Source organism: Mobula hypostoma, chromosome 1, assembly GCF_963921235.1.
Source record: "Mobula hypostoma chromosome 1, sMobHyp1.1, whole genome shotgun sequence".
In the NCBI taxonomy this organism is placed as follows: domain Eukaryota; kingdom Metazoa; phylum Chordata; class Chondrichthyes; order Myliobatiformes; family Myliobatidae; genus Mobula; species Mobula hypostoma.
Window position 1 is genome coordinate 124,004,396 of NC_086097.1, and position 21,330 is coordinate 124,025,725.

The window sequence follows — 21,330 nt, forward strand, 5'->3', positions numbered from 1 at the left end:
ATCTCCCGAAACCCCTAATATACAATATAGCTGCTGGCTATATGGCTAAATGTGTTACTGACTGGGGTCAGCAAGTGCAGAAATCAAGGATCCAATTGCACAAGGGAGGTATTGAGGCCGAGGCCCCAAGCTGCAGACAGATACGACTTTTGAGAATGGAAGTATCAGCAAACTTGGAGGAGTAGCATGTAGTGAGGATGGCTGCCCAAGGATACAGATTAGCCGGCTTAAAAAATACTATGGAGATAGATGATAGGATTTAGATTGCTTACCTTCACAAGCAGAAGTATTGAGAATGAGCTGGGGCATCATGTTATAGTTGAACATGTTGTTGGTTAGGCCACACTTCAACTTCAAATTTATGAGTCATATTTAAGAAAATTTAGTTTTGCCAAAGAATTAAAGTCACATATGTGATGATGCAAAATGCCTGTGCATGCATTTGAAAGTTGGCAGAAATTTCTTTTAAAGCCAAACAATTAATTAAGAAAATGCATTCACTCCATTTCATGAAAAATTTTTTATTAAGCATGTAACATTAAAATTCACTTAAAAATATCCACTGGCTTAACATGTATAAAACTATATACAAAATGTCTTAAATAACCTTGACACATTCCTGCTACCTTGATTTTGCACAATGTTTCAGAAATTAAGGATAGATGAACTTAAAGTACAGTGGAGAAATTCATGGAGCCAATGCCTTTGAAAACATTAAGGGAGCTCAGAATAAGAGTATAGGTACGGTTTGCAAATTTTGTACACCGAGTTTCTAATTCATCCATTTCTGATTACTGCTATGCAGTTTGTTTTAACTGTGCCCTTGAGAAACATGAAAAACTGCAATGATTTTGAAGCAGGCTTGCTGACATGACAGCATTACTGATTATTCTGAAGATTCAACCCCCCTGCTCCCTCCCCCCAAAATTGTTTGCTGAAATCAGATGTGCAAGTTAGAGCAAATAAAATCTGAAAACTAATCTTGGATACACGTTCTCCCCCACTAACTGAAAAATGATTTGTACAAATTGAAAGTAGTTTAAAAAGTCTTCAAAATGTTTATACATATGCACACAACTAAGGAAATCAAGTATACAGTGTTAGAAGGGATTAGGGAGTCTGCATGGTTCTATTTACATATACAAGTTTACATTTTCTTTAAAGTTTATAATCTTCGCAAGTTCCTCTTGCTTTGAGCACTTCCCGGTGTTCCACCTTTGCTGCCAAAGTGTTTGACAAACTTACTGCTGCATTCCCTGGATCCATGGAAAACACAGAAGCATTGTGTACAGAAGTCAAAGGCGCAATCTTCTCGACTGCAGAGGCCTCTTTTCTTCATTGGATTGTACCTGGCAGGTGACTGGCACCGTGGGCATGGTTTTAAAGCCTCATCATTAAACAATGTCTTGGCAACCTGGTAGCAACAATTCATAGTTTAGGTTCCAAATTTTCACCCTTTAATGTTACCAAATAAAATATATTTTGTTGGGGAGGGGGAGGGGAGAAAAAAGAACAATTCTATCCATGAATAAGCATTGCAAAATAGTGTGGTCAAAGCCAGAGCCAAGGACAAAACTAATTTCTAGCTAAAGGCCAACAAATTAAGCAATTAGGAATGTAAACACAAAGGATTCTGTAGATGCTGGAAATCCAGATTAACACCTAAAATACTGGGGGAACTCAGCAGGTTAGGCAGCATCTATTGAGGAGAATAAATAGTCAAAGTTTTAGGCCAAGTCTTGAAGGTTCTCAGCCCAAAATATTGACTGTTTATTCCTCTTCACCAATGCGGCCTGACCTGCTGAGTTCCTCCAGCATTTGCATTGCAATTAGGAACAAACAAGTGATTGCAAATTTAACTGAACACCAAGTTCTAGGAATTGATCAAGAACCTTATTTGGAAAGAATTAGACTCAGTTTATATTCAATTTACACAGTAAACACTACTTTTCGGCACACAGCCTTTTACCCTTTAATTCATGCACCATAGGAAACATCCTATTGTGGTATACTACAGCCTAGTATGGCAACTGCTCCCTCCATGACGAAGAGCAGATGCAGAGTGTTGTGGACACAGTTCAGCACATCACTGAAGCCAGTCTGCACTCCATGAACTCCGTCCACATTTCTCACTGCTTCGGTAAAGCAACTAACACTGTAACAGACCCAAACCACTGTGGACATAGTCATGCGGGAGAAGATATGGGGCAGAACATCAAAAAAAATCCTGAAAGCACACAACCCAAGGGTCAATGATAGTTTTTGTACTGTTGTTATAAAACTACTGAACAGTTCCCTAGCATGACAAGATTCACTCGACTTCATAACTTACCTTACACCTTTTGTCTCTCTGCACTGCGCTCTATAACTATAGCACTTACTGGAGGAACTCAGCAGGCCAGGCAGCATCAATGGAAAAAAGTACAGTCCATGTTGAGCCGAAGCCCTTTGGCAAGACTAGAGAAAAAAAGTTGAGGAGTAGATTTGAAAGGTTGGGGGGGCCAGGGGAGAGAGAGAAATGCCAGGTGATAGGTGAAACTTGGAGGGGGAGGGATGAAGCAAAGAACTAGGAAGATGATTAGTGAAAGAGACAGAAGGCCATGGAAGAAGGGGGTGGGGAGCACCAGAGGGAGGCAATGGGTGGGGTAGGCAAGGAGACAACATGGAGGGAGGGACAAGGGGATGGGAAATGGTGATGGTGGGGGTGGGGTGGGTGGAGGCATTACGGGAAGTTTGAGAAATCAATGTTCATGCCATCAGGTTGGAGGCTACCCAGACGGAATACAAGGTGTTGCTCCCCAAACCCAAGTGTGGCCTTATCCTGGCAGTGGAGGAGGCCATGGATGGTCATATTGGAATGGGAATGGGAAGTGGAATTAAAATGGGTGGCCACGGGGAGATCCTGCTTGTTCTGGCAGATAGAGTGTAGATGCTCGATGAAGCGGTCTCCCAATCTACACTCTGTCTGCCAGAAGATTGGGAGAGTGCTTCACCAAGCATCTACTCTCCATCCGCCAGAACAAGCAGGATTTCCCAGTGGCCACCCATTTTATTTCCACTTCCCATCCATGGTCTCCTCCATGCCGGGATAAGGCCACACTTAGGGTGGAGGAACAATACCTTGTATTCTGTTTGGATAGCCTCCAAACTGGTGGCATGAACATAGATTTATCAAATTTCCAGTAATGCCTCCGCCCCCCCCACCCCAAAATCACCATTTCCCCTTGTCCCCCTTTCATATTATCTCCTTGCCCGCCCATTGCCTCCTTCTGGTGCACTCTCCCCACTTTTTCCATGGCCTTCTGTCTCTTTCACCAATGAATTTCCAAGCTCTGTTTCATCCTTCCCCCTTTAAGTTTCAGCTATTGTCTGGTGTTTTTCTCTCCCCTCGCACCCACCTTTCAAATCTACTCCTTCAGCATTTTTTCCTCCAATCCTGCCGAAGGGTTTCGGCCCAAAATATCGACTATACTTTTATCCATAGATGCTGTCTAGCCTGGCGAGTTCCTCCAGCATTGATTGTGTGTGTGTGTGTGTGTGTGTGTGTGTGTGTGTGTGTGCGTGTGCGTGTGCGCGTGTGTGTGTGCGCGTGCTGCTTGGACATCCAGCATCTGCAGACTTTTTGTTTCTGTACTAATATTTGTAGGCCAGCAGGAAATACTGATGTGTGAACTGATGGCATGTTTTGGTAATTCCATACCAGCTATACGAACACTACCAAAATTGTCTCTCAAAGAGACAAATCTAAATGAAAATACACAGTTTCTATCAAACCAGCTAACTCAGCAAATTTCAGTGTTGTCTATGGGAAACTCCAATAGATATTCTTACACTTACCTGTAAGAATTCTTCTCGTTTACTAATTGACTTGGAAGCACTACTGTATCCAGTAGTGGTTAGCTCCTGTCGAGTAGAGTGAGTTGGTGTGAAGACAACCCTTGCCTGTGCCTGAACAGATTTCAAAGCAGGACGATCTAGGAGATTACGTCTGCTTTCAACATCTGTGGCCCAAAATTGGTTATGCTGTTGGAAAAAAAAGATATTATTTTCAGATCTTATATACCCCAATTGGAGATATTAAAAATTTGAACAAGCAACTTATCAGTTAACAAATCTAAAAATCAGACATTTCAAAATGCTTAGATAACTTTCTCCTGTAGAATCATCACAAATTAAACAAATTGATGCAGTAATGGAAAGAACTCATTTCTTGATATTTTCCCACATTGAATACAGACAAGCTTGCCAAATGTGCTGGGGCAGCAGGCTGAGGGTAACAGACACCAACAGAATCAACAAACTCATTCGTAAGGCCAGTGATGTGGGGATGGAACTGGACTCTCTGATGGTGGTGTTGAAAAGAGGATGCTGTCCAAGTTGCATGCCATCTTGGACAATGTCTCCCATCCACTACATAATGTACTGGTTGGGCACAGGAGCACATTCAGCCAGAGACTCATTCAACCGAGATGCAACACTGAGTGTCATAGGAAGTCGTGGCCAAACTTTACAACTCCTCCCTTGGAGGGTCAGACACCTTGAGCCAATAGGCTGATCCTGGACTTATTTTCATCTGGCATAATTTACATATTATTATTTAATTATTTAATGGTTTTATATTGCGATATTTATACTCTATTCTTGGTTGGTGCGACTGTAACCAGACCCAATTTCCCTCAGGATCAATAAAGTATTTCTACCTATCTATCTAAGTGACTGAAGCACTTGGTATCCGTTTACAAATTCAAAATCTTCAGCTATTCAGTCCAAGACTAGCTATGTCCGGAACAAGCATTTAGCTGGTCATTGCAATAAACCTCTGCCGTTCCCTTTGCCCATGATCAAAAGTCCATTAGAAAAACCTCTTGTGCAAAACACATTCAAAAATTCACATCACCTTGAAACATTATGGGCTCAAAGCTTGCTTATCAGATTGTTGCATTATATTTTAAACACAGCTTATATGCCCCTCGCATCGAATCAGTTCCAAGGATTGCCCCACAGCACTGTTCAGAGACCTGTGAATTTCAACTATCTATCTCTATTTAATCCAATTGATTGAAATTAACTTATATGTTCAGATGCACTTCAACTTCCTGTGGAAAAAAGTAGCCAATTTTACAACTTGATATATCAGATTTCTGCAGATGGTTAATCGGATTCTTGAATAGTGGCAGCCTTACTTCATTTGTCATAATTGTTGCTGTTATACTTCCCTTCCACCCTGAATGAACCATATATCAAGAATGTGACAGGAACATGCAGCCAACAACTGTGGAAAGAGACTCTGTTAACGTTTCATGCCAAAGACTGCTTCCAGCCAAAATCTCTTTCTACATGTTGCCTGACTAGCTGAGCATATTTCAGTTTTCATTTTGGATTCCTGATATTTCTATGGAAATACTCTTCCTACTGGGAAGAATACAAGTTCACCACTCACTGCTTCACATCAAGGACAAAAGTGACAAACTTACAGCAAATAGCTCATTGATTTTCTAAACTAAAATAGATGATTTATCAAAACATTATATAAAGAAACATACCATTCTGTGATTTTGAACTTCATTCAGATACTGCTTTCTTTTGAGACACAGTGTTTGGTCTTGCTTGATGATTTTCTTCCAGACTTTGCTCACTTTCCATACTCTTATTTGAAGGCAAGAATTTAATTTGCAAAATAAAGACAAAAACTTGTGCATTTAGTGGGTAACCTGCAGCACTGCCAGATGATATTTAAAGTTAAGGGTCTACAGTTAGTGACAAAACAAGTTTCTGTACACAAGTCATGCAAAGTATTGATGATTTTGGACCTGATGTAATGCTTATTGAACCACGTCAGTCAACAATAACTGCTGATGGGCAGAGCAGGTTTTTTTATGACTTATTGAGTTGGCAGGAGTCGCTCTGACCATTGATGAAATATGAAGTACACTTGTTCATCTGAACATGGACAGCAATTACAGTCCTCACTTTTGTTTGAGGGCTTGATGAAATAAAATATTAAGCCTACATTTAGTTTATTACATCAACCTGGTGTGAGAGATCAGTGAGGCTTGAAGCACTGAAGAATGGAGTATTGCAAGAGTGCTCAAGATTAACAAAAAGATATCGAAACAAATACAATAGATTCTGCCAGACACACACCAGGTCAAGCCACCTCTATGGAGATGAAAAAACAGTCAACATTTCAGGCAGAGACCCTTCATCAGGACACATTGTTTTAGTCCAGAACAAAATGAACAACAGCCAGCTTGCTGGATCCGATTTAAACAAGTGTGTAACATTCATTTGTTTTTAAGCATTTTTAAAAAAGTGTGCATTATTGTTGTTAAAAGACTGTCCCTGGTTCCAACTTTATAGACACTCAACAAGATGATTTTATATGCAACTCAGAAAGTACACAAAATTGTAGTAACCATACCTTCACAGTATTGGTATGAAAAGGTATCAAGCACACAAGACTGAACAATGACTAAAACAGGAGGGAGAGGAAGCCACACACAAAATGCTGGAGGAACTCAGCAGGCCAGGCAACATCTGTGGAAAAGATTACAGTCGATGTTCCGGGCCGAGACCCTTTGGAAATGGCAGAGCTGGTTTTCTCTTTCCCTGCCAGAGATGAATGTATCCAAGTTCAGCTTTGCAATTTAAAATAATGCGAGTGTATTAACCCAGAGACGACCTACATACTCAGTTACCACTTTACTAGGTGCAGTTTCACACCAGCTTGTTACTGCAATAATCTAATCAGCCAATCATGCAGCAACAACTTGATGCATTAAACCATGCAGACATGGTCAAGAAGTCCCGTTACCATTCAAACCAAACATAAGGGGGGGGAAATTTTGTAAGTGACTTTGACTGTAGAATGATTGTTGGTGCTAGATGGGGTGGTTTCAGTATTTCAGAAACGGCTGATTTCCTGAGATTTTCACACAGCAGTCTAGAGTTTACGGAGAATGGTGTGAAAAACAAAAGAAAAATCCAGTGAACAGCAGTTCTATGTGTGAAAATGCCTTATTAATGAGAGAGGTTGGGGTATGGTCAGACTGGTTCAAGATGACATGAAGAAAACAGCAACTCAATAATGCATTACAACAGTGGTGTGCAGAAGAGCACTGCTGAACGCACATGTCAAACCTTTAAGTGGATGGGCTACAGCAGCAGAAGATCACACTGGTTTCCACTCCTGTACCTATTAAGTGGCCACTGAGTGAGTTTTCTTACCAGTTCGGTCTACTTAGGAAAAACAATATTTAGAATAGGCTATGATAATCACCTCCATTTAAGCTGTCAAAGGCTTAAGGTGCACGCTGATGTATGCAACTTGTAAAATCTTTTCTAGTCAGTAGTTATATCTTCCTTTTAAAAAAAAAGTTCTATTCCATGTCTCCAAAATGTTGTAGCAGTTTAATGACAAATGCAGTTAATTAAATGTTGGAAGTTGGAAGCTAGAGAGGGTAGTAGATGGGGAATTGGGAAGATAGGAAGCAGCCCCAAGCACAAAAAGTTCTTATAAATAGGTACCTAGTATAGATAGTGAGATTAAAAGTTAAGGTATGAAAGATCATATACATTCCTTTCGTCACTTCAAGAATCTGAATATTTGTAATTTACGAGGAGAAGGCTGGAAAATGGGGTTGAGGAAAGGAAAAATCAGCCGTGATTAAATGGTGGAACAGACTCAATGGGCCAAATGGCCCAATTCTGCTCCTATGTCTTATGGTTTTATGATAGTAAGTTTACATCCTAGTCAAAGTATTTAAATGCTTTGAAGGACTTCTTTCGAAGGGGTGCAGGTGCAGAGAAGCAAAGAGGAAATAGACTAAAGACTTGGAAAAACCTATTTGCATTCCTCCAATCTTACCTGCAGATATCTTCTATAGTGAAGCAATACAAAATTATAGTGAGAACATGCGTCAAGTTCCTGTTCAATAGTTCTTTCAGAATATCCACTTTTTCTAAACCCATTTTTCGGCCAATTAGTCCACTTAGTGAAGGCACAGATTCACTTAGTGCCTTTTCCTCAAACCCATTCTCATCCTTACTGGTGATATTTTCCGACCCTTTTTTCCTCATGCATAATTCCTGTATTAACTGCAACGCAGGGGTATGAGACAAATTCCCAAGTTTTAGAGAGTCCTCCCAATTATTTTCTTCAAAGACCAACTCATCATCTTTACCGGGAGATTTGAATTTGTAATTTGACCCCTGTGGAAGAATTCCTTTATGTTCATCTTCAGTCTCAGATTGGGAGCTGCGCTCACTGAGAGTGGACAGACGCTTAGTTCTTTCCAATTGTCTAACAGACCTCTTAGAGTCTTGCATCTTGGGTTTTTTTTGATTTTTCACCAATTCTTGAAAGGAATTCTCATTTGAGAAGGAATCAGGTGATTTTTCCAAACCAACCGAATTATACCCACTGTCTTCTGTTGAGGTATCCAATTTGTCCTGTGACTGGGTTCTTTGCAACATTCTTCCTGCAGACAGGTTTACATTGAAATTTACTGGAGTAACAAACTGGTCAGCTCCAGATGTGTTGAATTTTCCCTGTCTAGATGGTGTTACAAAGGGTTCAGACAGGGTGCATTCACCACAATCTTCAGAGCAAGAGAAACTGCTGAGGTCAAGTTTACTGAATGAAGTGCATGGATCAGAAGATGCATTTTCATATGTTAACCGATTTTTACACTTTAAATCATCTATTGTGGAGGTTCGCTGTTGTGCAAACAAATACCTTTTAGTTCTACATGAAGCACCACTTTCATCACTTAGGGCACTGGTTGATAAAACTTCAAAATTCAAGTCTCCAGGAGAATTTAATGAGCTATCTGAAAAGGATAATTTATCACATATTCTGGTGCAAGGCCATTCTTCTGTACCAGCTGCAGAGGATTGAACAGTTTTGTGCAACCGCACTTTCTCACTTGAGAGGTGGGATTCAAGAAGTCTCCGCCGCAACGTGATTGTCTTGCCAGTTCTCCTAGGTGTTTCCAATGAAATTGGTGAAAGAGAGTTGGTTCTTTTCCCATCGAGCCTTCTTTCAGTAGAGAAGGCCCTTGCACTAAAGGACTGTCTTTCCTTTCCCACTACTGGAGATATAGCAACAGTATGGGAACCAAGCTCTTGTATGGCTCCATTGAAATATTTAAATGAGTGTACTTCACTTTCTCCTTCATTATAGCCACTCTCCCTGAATGGTTCTTCGTCAGAGGATTTAAACTTTTCAGGATTAGCTCCCTGGAGGTCAGAGATGGTCAGCAGGTCGTACGAGTAGTTCAGTAACTTCAACATCTTGACACAACAGACTATATGATGTCACCAGCAGCCCCTAGAAACAAACAAACATATTTTAAAAAAGTTTGCTTCATGCCATAAGTTACAGTTTTGTGAATTTGCATTATTAGAACAGCAATAATCTGACAGCACAGCAGTGTAGAGATTATCGCAATTGCTTTGCGGCGCAAGTGATCACCGATCAGGGTTTGATTCCTGCCATCGTCTGTAAGGCGTTTCTACGTATTCCATGACCGCGTGGCCTTCCTCCGGTTTCCTCATACGTTCCAAAGAAATGACCAATGTTCGGATTATTAAGTTGTGGGCATTCTAAGTTGGCATCAGAAGCAGTGTTACTTGCGGGCAGCTGCAGCACAATCCTCACTGATTTGACTCAAACAATGCATTTCACTGTATGCTTTGACGTACGTGTGGAAAAAAAAGCTAATCTTTCTATCTTTATCCAAAATGTAAATTTTTGTTAATAACTGTGGTCACATTGGGTAGATATCAATTTTTTTGCTCTTAATAAATTTCCTTATTAAATTGTATGGTTTTATTCTACCAATTGTTCCTCAAAATAAAGAAATTTTAAAAAGTCCAAATATTTTTGCTGTTTCATAGAAGAGTACAGCACAGGAACAGGCCCTTCGGCCAACAATGTTGTACTGAAACAGCTAAAAAGTAAATCAAGAAATCCCCAAAAACCAATTCCTCCTACCTACACAATGTCCACATTCCTCCATCTTTCTCATATTCATGGGCCTATCTAAATGTCCCAAAAGCCACTGATAGATTAGCCTCTACCACCATATCAGGCAGCATATTCCAGGCATCCACCACTGAGTAAAAAAGTTTGTCCTCATATCCCCCTTGAACCACAACATTGAAAGGAACTCAAAGAATTATTGCCATTTAGTTCCTTTCCCAAGCAATTACATACCGTGCCTATAAAAAGTATTCACCCCCTTGGAAGTTTTCATGTTTTATTGTTTTACAACATTGAATCACAGGCTATTTAATTTGGCTTTTTTTGACACTGATCATCAGAAAAAGACTTTCATGTCGAAGTGAAAACAGATCTCTACAAAGTGATCTAAACTACAAGTACAAAGTATTTTGCATAAGTATTTACCCCTTTTAATATGACAGATCATCACTGGTGCAGCCAACTGGTTTTAGAAGTCACATAATTAGTAAAATTGAGATCTGTGTGCAGTCAAGGTGTTTCAATTGATTGTAGTTAAAGCACATCTGTATCTAGACGGTGCAGACGAGTCAGGATCCTGGCACAAACTACACCATGAAGACAAAAGAACACTCCAAGCAATGCTGTGAATAGGTTATTGAAAAGCCCAAATCAGGAGAGGTACAAGAAAATTTCTAAGTCACTGAATATCCCTTGAGTACAGCCAAGTCAATCATCAAGAAATTAAAAGAATATGGCACAGCTGTAAATCTGTCTCGATCAAGCCGTCCTCAAACTGAATGACCGTGCATGAAGGGGACACAACTCTGGGGGAGTTACAAGCTTCAGTGGCTGAGATGGGGACAGATTGCTGCCAGGGTACTTAACCAGTCACAGCCTTATGGAAGAGTGGCAAAGAGAAAGCCACTGTTGAAAAATACACACATGAAATCTTGGCTACATTTCGCCAGAAGGCATGTGGGAGTCACCCCTGAAGTCAGCTGGAATAAGGTTCTATGGTCTAATGAAAACAAAATTGAGCTTTTTGTCATTAGTCTAAATGCTATGTTTGGGGTAAGCCAAACACTGCACATCAAAAACATACTACTCCTACCATGAAGCATGGTGGTGGTTGCATTATGCTATGGGGATGCTTCACTGCAGCAGACTCTGGAAGGCTTGTGAAGGTAGAGGGTAAACTGAATGCAGCAAAATACAGGAAAATCCTGGACAAAAACCTGATGCAGTCTGCAAGAGAATTGCAACTTGGGAGAAGATTTGTTTTCCAGCAAGACAATGACCCCAAGTATAAAACCAAATCTACATACAAGTGGCTTAAAAACAACTAAACTCATGTCCTAGAGTGGCCAAGTTGGAGTCCAGACCTCAATGCAATTGAGAATTGGTGGCTGGACTTGAAGAGGGCTGTTCACATACAATCCCCACACAATCTGAGAGAGCTTGAACAATTTTGTAAAGAAGAATGGGCAAAAATTGCAGTGTCCAGATGTGCCAAGCTGATCGAGACCAATCCACAGACTCAAGGCAGTCATTACTGCCAAGGGTACATCTAATAAATACTGACTTGAAGGGAGTGAGAAATCATGCAATTATTGTTTAACAATTGTAATAAATTTAGATCAATTTGTAGAAATTAGTTTTCACTTTGACACAAGAGTCTTCTCTGTTGATCAGTGTCAAAAAGCCATATTAAATCCACGGTGATTCAATATTGTAAAACAGAACACGAAAACTTCTAAGTGGGGTGAATACTTTTATATGCACTGTAACCGTTTCTGCTTTCAGACATTGCTTTACAAAACTTGCTGTGTGCAAAATGCTTCAACTGCCCTTTGATTTAAGATTATTGGTTCACACAACAACGTTTGTAGGCTCAATCCTTCTGCATGGGGTGAGGGGCTCCAGAGAACATGAACTACATTATTGACAGTGACAAGAGGATGAAGATTAAATAGTTTGAACCATTAAGATTTACTTCTTAAAAAAGGTGTCTTTAGCCATCTGGAATGGGAACGTTGCAAACGTGTCCATATACAGGCATGAAGTGCTAAAGTACAAAGGTAATTGAGATGGTCACAAACATAACAAGTGGTCAATTCTTGCTTGCCCTGATGCAATCATGTGCAAGACTACTTTTGAAACTAATCAAATATACCAAGCTACAAGTTAAAACTGCCCTCTCCTTTCTTCTGGTTACCACAAAAGACAAAATCTTCTAAATTTATGCTCATTAGGGTACCAGATAGGAAATAAAGCCTAGTGAGGGAAAATAAAATCCACCTTGAATCAACAGTAGATGCTATACATTTACTAATATCAGGATCTAGTTTCAAGCTACTGAGATATAGTACAAGTTTTCATTGATGATTAAAAGTATGATGACTCCTTGATTGGAAAGCAAGAATTGAATGAGCATAATGGAATAAAAAGTTCCCAGTGAACTGATGCTAGTTTGTGTAAATTATATCACTCGTGTTAATCAAGGGGAAGAGTCCACCACTTACATCAAGTTAACACTCGTTGCCCAATTTCAACCGCATGCTGATGTTATATTTGAGACATGGCTTTAATTTTCAAAACACAAGCAAATAGCAATCCAGCTTTTGTCCATCCTACATCCACTGATCTTACAACATGCACCTACTCTTCAATTTCTTTCCTCATTGGAAAGTTACTCTTGAACCTTCTCTTTAGCCTTCTCTCTGAAACATGCAGAATAATCATAGGCCCATCTCCAAAACATGCTGTATTATTTGCACAAATTGCCTAAGAGACTTTTAGTTACTAACTCCTGATAGTACTGTAAAGATAGTTCACGATCAGCTATGCAGGGCAGATGGGGAGAACAGCTTTTCCTAGTCTATATTGACAACTGGAGGGCAGAGGAATAATCTGCTAACATTAAACTTAATTCATAGTCATACTTTATTGATCCCGAGGGAACTTGATTTTCGTTACAGTTGCCCCAACCAAGAATAGAGTATAAATATAGCAATATAGAACCATAAATAATTAAATAATAACATGTAAAATTGCGCAGGAGTATGTCAAATGCGGCAAACTTTGAATTTATCCCAACACGGAAACATTGAAACTGAGCGGGGGTAAAGGGGATACTAATGGGCTTTAAAAAATTCATAATTAAAAATATTTACAATAATACTGTCCATTTCCTTTCCATTCTTACATTCACAGTCACTGCTCCAAGTCGTGTTATATTACATTCCTTGAAACGAATAGGACTGTTGCTACTCATGTGGCCCCCTGGGGTGGGTACATTTCTACAATAATTGAGGGGTGCCTCACCCCACCCGGCCTCTGCCTCTGCAGTAGCGGAAGGAGCACAGTGGAGGGTTCGACTCTTAACGAGCCCTTGAGGTGGCTAAACAGAGCTTCAGTGCGTCCCATAACACGTATTCCAGCATCCTGGAATGCAGCAGTAGGTTGATTTCTAGAAAATTTAAACGATTACTTTTGCGAAAGTTCGCCAGTATAGAATATTACCACCGTTTTCCCGATTGGAGTACAATACCCTTTTAAGATAGGATGAAGACATTGAAGTGGGCACTACAGTAGGGAAAATAAAACCGAAAACACGCTGGCACAAATTGAACCCAAGTGTAACTGATTTTTTTTAAATGACAAATTCCAAAGGAAAGTCACCTTTCAGAACGAATCGCTCCGATCACCGCTTTGCGCAGCTAGCTCTGGTGTGGAGTGACACGGTTAATTGTAACCGGTGACGAACACTGCGTTGATTTGTAACACCGGGAGCCTCGAGCAAGGCTAGAGGGGCAACTGGTGCTGGAAATGAGCAACTTGTGATGGTAACGAGCCGAGAACGCGCTCGGCCGCTCCACTCCCCGCCCATCGTCTTGGGAACCAGATGCTGCCTCCACGCGAAGCTTTTTTCCGCAGGTTCCCTCGTTTGGATTTGAATTTTGCGCCACTCCAATGAAGCCAGCTGTTTGCATTTGCCCGCTAAACGAGGTTTAAATGACCGCCAAACAAAAAAGCAACTGTCAACAAACACCCTGCTCTTTAAACCATAGCATAGAGATTAGTAGTTCATTAAAAAAAAATGCCCATTTCGTCACGTGAACAATTACTCCGTACAAAACGATTAAAAACTGCCCGTTTGTAGCATACAAAAACCCAAGTAATCGCTTCCAAACTCCGTCCTTTACCTCAAGTAGGTACTGTACTCTGAAACAACGCTCCTTTTTTAAAAAAATGAGAACTACAAATGCCGGCAGAAAGACAAACGGGTACTTCTACTGACGGAGTACCGCAGGGTTCAGTACCCGGAGCCAACTATTCAATGTGTGGATAATTTGGCAGCAGGGATCATATATAACATTTCCGATGACAAAGTAGTCGAGAATCCGGGTAGTGACAAGGAAATAAAGAGGACGAGCAGAGGGGGTGGGCAATGACATGAGACTGCTAAATAAGATAAGCCAACAGCCCATGATATGACAGGAAAGATACTAGCATGGATATTTGGCTGACTGGCAGGAGGCAGCGTGGGACCAAAGGGGGCCTTTCTTAGCTGGCTGCTGGTAACTAGTGGTTTTGGTGTTGGATCCACTTCTTTTCACATTATATGTAATGATCTGGATGATGGAATTGATGGCGTGGGGGGGGGGTGAATTTGGAAACAATACAAAGATAGGTGGGCACCCAGGGAGTGTTGAGGAAAGGCTTGGACAGATTAGGAAAATAAACAAAGTGGCAGTTGGATTACAGTGTAGGGACATGTATAGTCATACATGTCATGCACTTTGTCAGAAAAAAAGTGTTTTTAAAGAGGGAACAAATTCAGAAATCAGAAGTCCAAAGGGACTTGGGAGTCCTAGTGCAGGATTCCCTAAAGGTTAACTTGCAGGTTGAGTCTGTATAAGGAAGGTAAATACAATGCTAGCATTCATTTCAAGAGGACCTTAACCCTGTCATTGGGTTTAGAGACTTTGCTGGAGTTAGGGCTTTGTGCTTTGGCTCTTGGTAGGGTCACTCATGCCAAACAGGTCAGAGTAGAGGCCAGACTAAGAGTGGCCCACAGGTCCTCCAGGTTTAAGGGTTCAGCTCAAGGCTAACAACTCTGATTGGTAAAATAAAATTGGTATGGAAACAGCAATGAAGAATCCTTTTCCATCTGAGTGCAATGGTATTCCTGAGTCTCCACCCGGGACATGCATGACTGCCAGTAGTGAAAACCGAGAGAAAGCTACTGACATGATGAAGCAAGCCCTGAATATTGCCAGAGACGAAGGACCTTCATTGCTGCCCTCAACACCAGTGGCATAATGGGCCGCAAGTACACAGTATAAAAGGATTTAATGCAGAGACTTTATAAGGCATTGGTCAGACCATATTTGGAGTATAGTGAGCAATTTTGGGTCCCTTGTCTAACAAAGAATGTGTTGACATTAGAGGAAGTGCAGAGGAGGTCACATGAATGACCCTGGGAACAAGGACTGTTTGAAGGCTTGGGGGCCTGTACTCACTGGAGTTTGGTTGGGGGGCGGGAGGAGAGAAGGAATCTTATTAAAACAGATCAAGTATTCAAAGGCCTAGATAGAGTGGACGTGGAAAAGAGGTTTCCTACAGGGGAAGAGTCCAAGATCAGAGGGCACAGACTCAGAATACAAGCATGTCCCTTTAGAGCAGAGATGAGGAGAAATTTCTTTAGCCGTTGGCTGGTGAATTGTGGAATTCATTGCCATGCTCAACTGTGGAGCTGAAGTCATTGGGTATATTTAAAGCAGAGGATAAAAGGTTCTTGAATAGTAAAGGCATCAAAAATTGTGGGGAGAAGGCAGACTCAATGAGCCAAGTGGCCTAAAACTGCACCTATGCCTTATAAATGGAGAACAAAATTAAGAAATGAGGTACTACTGCTTTGTCTGTTTTTGTAAATGGTGAAAGAACAAGAAATGTGGATGCATGAAGAGAGCTGACTGTTGTACACAAGTTACTGAAAGCTAATGTGTAGGAATAGTGAGCAATTAGGAAGGCAAACGGCAAGTTGGCTTTTAGAATTCTGATCACCAAGTACCCATCTGCACAAGTCCCATTTACCAGTTCTTAAATTGTAGGTTTCTATGCCTTGGCAATTCAAGTGATCATTATTAAATGAACAGGTAGACATTTCCACCAGCCATCAGGCCATAACATTCCAGATTCCAAACATTATGGAAAAAAGTTTATCCTCCATCCACGTTTGCTGGTTTTTGATAGTCATAGGGGAAACATTTCCTCCTGTCAATGTTAATCAATTTAGTATAATTCTATCACATCTCTACTCAGCCACCCTTACTCTACCATGTTGTTTTCCTCAATAAATATAGATCAGAAGGTCACATAAATACATACCCCACCATCACTGATTCCCCTTTGGGGGATTAAGAGGTACTTGTTCATTTCTTGGTTCCCCTTTCTCCTAATGTACTTGGATTTATCAGTGATGTGGACATGGGAAAAGACATCCACAGTTTAGGTCTATGCTCCACACTCAAAGGCCAGCAATGTGGACATGCATCAAAGGATGTCTGTGGCTCCTGGGGCATCCCAGGTCTGTGGGTACTGGGATCCGAGGCATGAGGACCAGTGAGTCCATAAGCCCAGAGTTCGGGTTCTGTCAAAGGCCAAAGATTGAAGCCCAAAGGTTGATCAGAAACCCGGAAGTTGAAGCCAGATGGCCAGAGACTGGAGGGCTAAAAGCCAGTCCATGTGTGGGTGGGGAGGGAGGGAAGGGGCTTGTTTTGTTGCTTGTGGGCATGCTATGTTAGCAGCAGCATGTGAGGCAACATTTGTGGGCTGGCCCAGCACATTTTTGGGTGTTGGTTGTTAACACGAATGATGTATTTCATCTATGTTTCCATGTACATGTGTGAAATAAATCTGAATCACTGGCACACAAGACTGCTTCGTGGGGCCTTTTTAATCCTCCCAATTTCCTTATTAAACACTCTCCTACAGAGTGTCACAAGGGCAGGATTTGCTGCATGATATTCTGGAGTTAGGTGTTTCAAAAGAGACAGGGAAGGTAAAGGATGGGGAGGGGTGACATTGTTATTCAGTGATAGTATCACAGATGCAGAAAGGGAGGATATTGTGGAAGGATTTTCTACTGAGTCAGTGTGGGTGGAAGTCAGAAACAGGAAGGGAGCAATAACTTGATTGGGAGTAATTGATAGACCCACCCCCACCCACAATAGCAACAGAAACACTGAGGAGCAGATTAGTAGGCAGCTTTTGTTTTGGAAAAGTGTAAAATTAAGTATTGTCACAGGTCACTTCAACTTCCCCAATATTGATTGGCATCTCCTTGGTACTGAAGGTTTAGATTAAGGGGTTCCTAACCATTTTTATACTGTGGACCCCTACCATTAACTGAGGAGTCAGTGGACCCCAGGTTAGGAACCCCTGGTTTAGATAGAACAGAGTTCATTTAATGCATACAGGAAAGATTCCTGACACAGTATGTAGACAGGCTGACTAGTGAAGAGGCCATACTGCATCTAACATGAGGCAATGAACCTAGTCAGGCGACAGACCTCTGTGGGCGAGCATTTTGGGGATAATGATCATAACTCCATGATCTTTTGGATAGCTATGGTCAAGGATAGCAGCAGATAAATTAGAAAGTTGGTGAGATTTGATTGGGGGAGGGTTAATTATAATGGTATTAGGCAGGAAATGGGGAGCATAAATTGGAAACAGGTTCTCAGGTGCAGCCTGGAACACGGCCAGTGGTGGTGGCAGAGGCTGAGGCAGCAGTGATATTTTGAAGACTGCTGGATAAGCTCATGGATTTAAGAGAAGTGGACTGTGTAGGAGGGAAAGATTAGACCAATCATGTAGTTTATTGGTCATCACAATATTGGAGGCTGCAGGGCCCTTGCTGTTCCATGTTCTACACTCCATAATCCAAAAGGTACACTTCTTTCAGTCGCCTATGCCTTGCGTCACCAAACACTGACACATAGATGCACTGTAGAGAGCATCCTGACTGGCTGCATCATGCCTGGTATGGGAATACCAATGCCAAGAGATGGAATAGTCTACTGGAAGTGGTGGTCACAGCACTGTCCATCACAGGAAAAACAGTCCCCACCATTGAGCACATTGGCATGGAGCCCTGTCACAGGAATGCATCACGGCCATGCTCTTTTCTCATTGCTGCTTTCAGGAAGGAAGAAAAGGAGCCTTAGGTCCCACACCACCAGATTCAGGAAAAGTTGTTACCCTACAACCATCAGGCTCCTGAACAAGTGTGGATAACTTTCTTCACCATTACTGTGAACTGATTCCACAACCTACAGACTCACTTTCAAGAACATTCTACAACTTACCTTCACAGTATTAATTTTATTATGTTTGTCTTTCGCACATTGGTTGTTTGTCAATCTTTATCTGTTATGTATAGACTTTCATAAAATGTTATTGCAATTCTTTTTTCCTGTAAATGCTAAATATTGCAAGAAAACAAATCTCAAAATAGTATATGGTAACTCTGAACTTTAATCCATACCTTTCATATACTTCTATTCCACCCCACCCCTTCAATTTGCTCATTATCCAAGGTTCCCAATCATGCCATCCTTATCTTTCAATATCATGGGAACATGTTGGCCCTGAACTCTCACCATCTCCCTTTTGAAAAGGGTGCTGGATGTTGCTTTACCCACAAATTGCTGTCCTTAATCAACTGGCTCTTCCTAAACTTGTTTAGGACCCCTACTTGAAGACCATCCTCACCTTTCACCTGAACTACTTTGAAATTTACATAGTTATTCCCAAAAACGCTTCTCCACTGACACTTGCCCAGTTTCACTTTTCAAGATTAGGTGTAGGGCAGTTCTTTCTCTGGAATGATCACTTTGGCATTGGCTTCAAAATACTGTACAAATTTAGAACCATCTAGGCCCCTCACAATAAGAAACCACCAGTCAATACTGGAGAAGTTAAAATTCCCCACAGCTATGTGCTGTAATTTGCAGTAACCAATCCTCCTCCTTCACTGTCTTGTAACAATGTTTTGTGTGTTGTCAGAAAATCTTTGCACTAGGGATGCTGCTACAAGTTTTTCATTGTACCTGTACCTCACTGTACTTGTGCACAGAATAAACTGGATTATAACTCAATTGTTCTTGTGCCTTCCTGCAGTTTGTCTCCCACTGACTGTTATTGGGGTTATACTACAAGACTCCAAGTGATTGCCCCTTCCTTACTTCTATCTTCTACCAATATGGTCTTATTAGAGGAACCTGGTCAGACATGTTCTCTAATCAATACTGCAATGTCCCCTCTTCTTACCTCTCCAGCATCCACAAATCATGCCCAACACAAGGCTACCTTGGATTTTTGGAGTTTCCAAAGTAGCTGGAACATTCATGATTAGAATAATATCATATTTCTACGGGTGATGCTCCTTAAATCAAAGGATTGGAATTTAACCCATCTTCTTTCACATGCCTTGATCTATTTTCCCTACTCAATAATACAGCATAGAAACATGTCATTTGGCACAAATTATCATGTCAACTTACAGACACCCATCACCTAGCACTTGGTTCATTATACTCTATGCCCAAGTGTTTGAAGAGATCATCTACGTCCTACTTAAGAGCTGTGGTCAAACCAGCTGCAACCATTCTCTCAGGCATTCCAATGCTAATCACCATCTACATGAAGCTCCCCCTATCTCCTCCAAAAATGAATTCCCCTTACATTAAGACATGCCCTCTTGTTTTATCCATCTGGGATTTGGGGGGGGGGGGAAAGAGAGGAGTCTTCCTTTAGTATATCCAATCTCACGTTTATGCTTCAAACATTTCCCATCCTAATCTCCTCTATTCCAAGGAAAAGAGACATAACTTCTCCACTCTCCACTCCCAGATGGTTAATCTGATCAAGACCAGGTGATTAGGCAAGGATTTTGCTTCAGTGCCACAGGTTAGGACCAGGTGCAAGCTCTGAGTCACAGAAGGACTGTTCAATGTTATGAGATTTATGTGGACTGTACTTTATATTGGTCTCCTTCAGTTTTTTGGTGTTTTCTTTCTTGTGGCCGATTGACAGCTGGGTGATTTTGGGGGGGGGTGTGGTTTGCAAATTTTTGATGCTACTGTTGCTGTTTTTATTTTGAGAGTGAGGGAGTCAGGAATTGTTATTGTCACTGTTTTTCTATGTGAGGGAGCTTTTGAGGTCTGAGAGTTTTATTTGTTTTTCTTTTTTGTGCAGAGGAAATTGATGTATATTCTTTCTGTAGTTCATGGCTATCTGGAGAAGGCAAATATCAGAGTTGCATTGTACATTCAGAGTGTTGGCACGTGGCCAAGTGGTTAAGGATTTGAAGGTCGCTAGTTCGAGCCTTGGCTGAGGCAGCGTGTTGTGTCCTTGAGCAAGGCACTTTACTACACATTGCTCTGCGACGACACCAAGCTGTATGGATCCTAATGCCCTTAGGACAACATCAGTGGCATGGAGAGGGGAGACTTGCAGCATGGGCAACTGCTAGTCTTCCATACAACCTTGCCCAGGCCTGTGCCCTGGAAACCTTCCAAGGTGCAAATCCATGGTCTCATGAGACTAATGGATGCCTATATTGTAGAACAGAACTAGTGCTCCCAATTATCACTATTCCTTTGCCACAGACACAAAAATTCAAACAACACAATGTAACACACAAAATGCTGGAGGACCTCAGCGAGCCAGGCAGCATCTATGGAAAAGGGTAAACAGTCGACGTTTCGGACCGAAACCTTGTATTAGTACTTTGATTTCCAGTATCTGCGGATTTTCTCGTGTTCGTGATTCAACCACAAGACAGTCGGGTTTCACCAAAACTGCGAATCAAGTCGTACATACGTGAAAAAAGAAACCAATAGACAGCTCTTTCATCCTACTTAATACAATGGAGCAGAATCAGGCCATTCGGCCCATCGAGTCTGTTCAACTATTCAGTCACGGCTGATTTATTATCCCTCTCAAACCCATTGTCCTGCCTTCTTCCCACAACGTTTGACGTCCTTCTGATCAAGAACCTCTTTAAATGCGCTGAGTGACTCGGTCTCCACTGCCGTCTGTGGTAACAAATTCCATAGGTAGAAGTCGCCGACCGCAAAAAAGGACCCGGTGCTCGGGTTCACCAAGTCATTAAAAGCCAAAGATACTCACACACAATAAATAGCGAAGTGAAATGACCCCGTCGAACTTCGACAGACGACGCTCCCCCGGAACGACCACTCGCTAAACTGAGGCGGCTTTGGCTGCAAACCTCCGGCCACCCATTGACGTCCCGCCACCGCCCGCAGATTCCGCGTTCGAATTTCGTGTCC

The 21,330-nt window shown here is 41.5% G+C and overlaps 1 protein-coding gene across 1 annotated transcript; it reads right to left on the reverse strand.

Moving 5' to 3' along the window:
* Nucleotides 1-615: 615 nt before the first annotated feature.
* On the reverse strand, nucleotides 616-21,288 carry fbxo43 (F-box protein 43). The gene is made up of 5 exons (XM_063036023.1): nucleotides 21,172-21,288; nucleotides 7,868-9,331; nucleotides 5,544-5,646; nucleotides 3,838-4,023; nucleotides 616-1,414 (listed from the first exon to the last, which is right to left on the reverse strand). Exons 2-5 carry the CDS (start codon nucleotides 9,292-9,294, stop codon nucleotides 1,166-1,168), a joined length of 1,965 nt encoding a protein of 654 aa, XP_062892093.1. The 5' UTR covers nucleotides 9,295-9,331; nucleotides 21,172-21,288; the 3' UTR covers nucleotides 616-1,165.
* Between the last annotated feature and the right edge of the window lie 42 nt (nucleotides 21,289-21,330).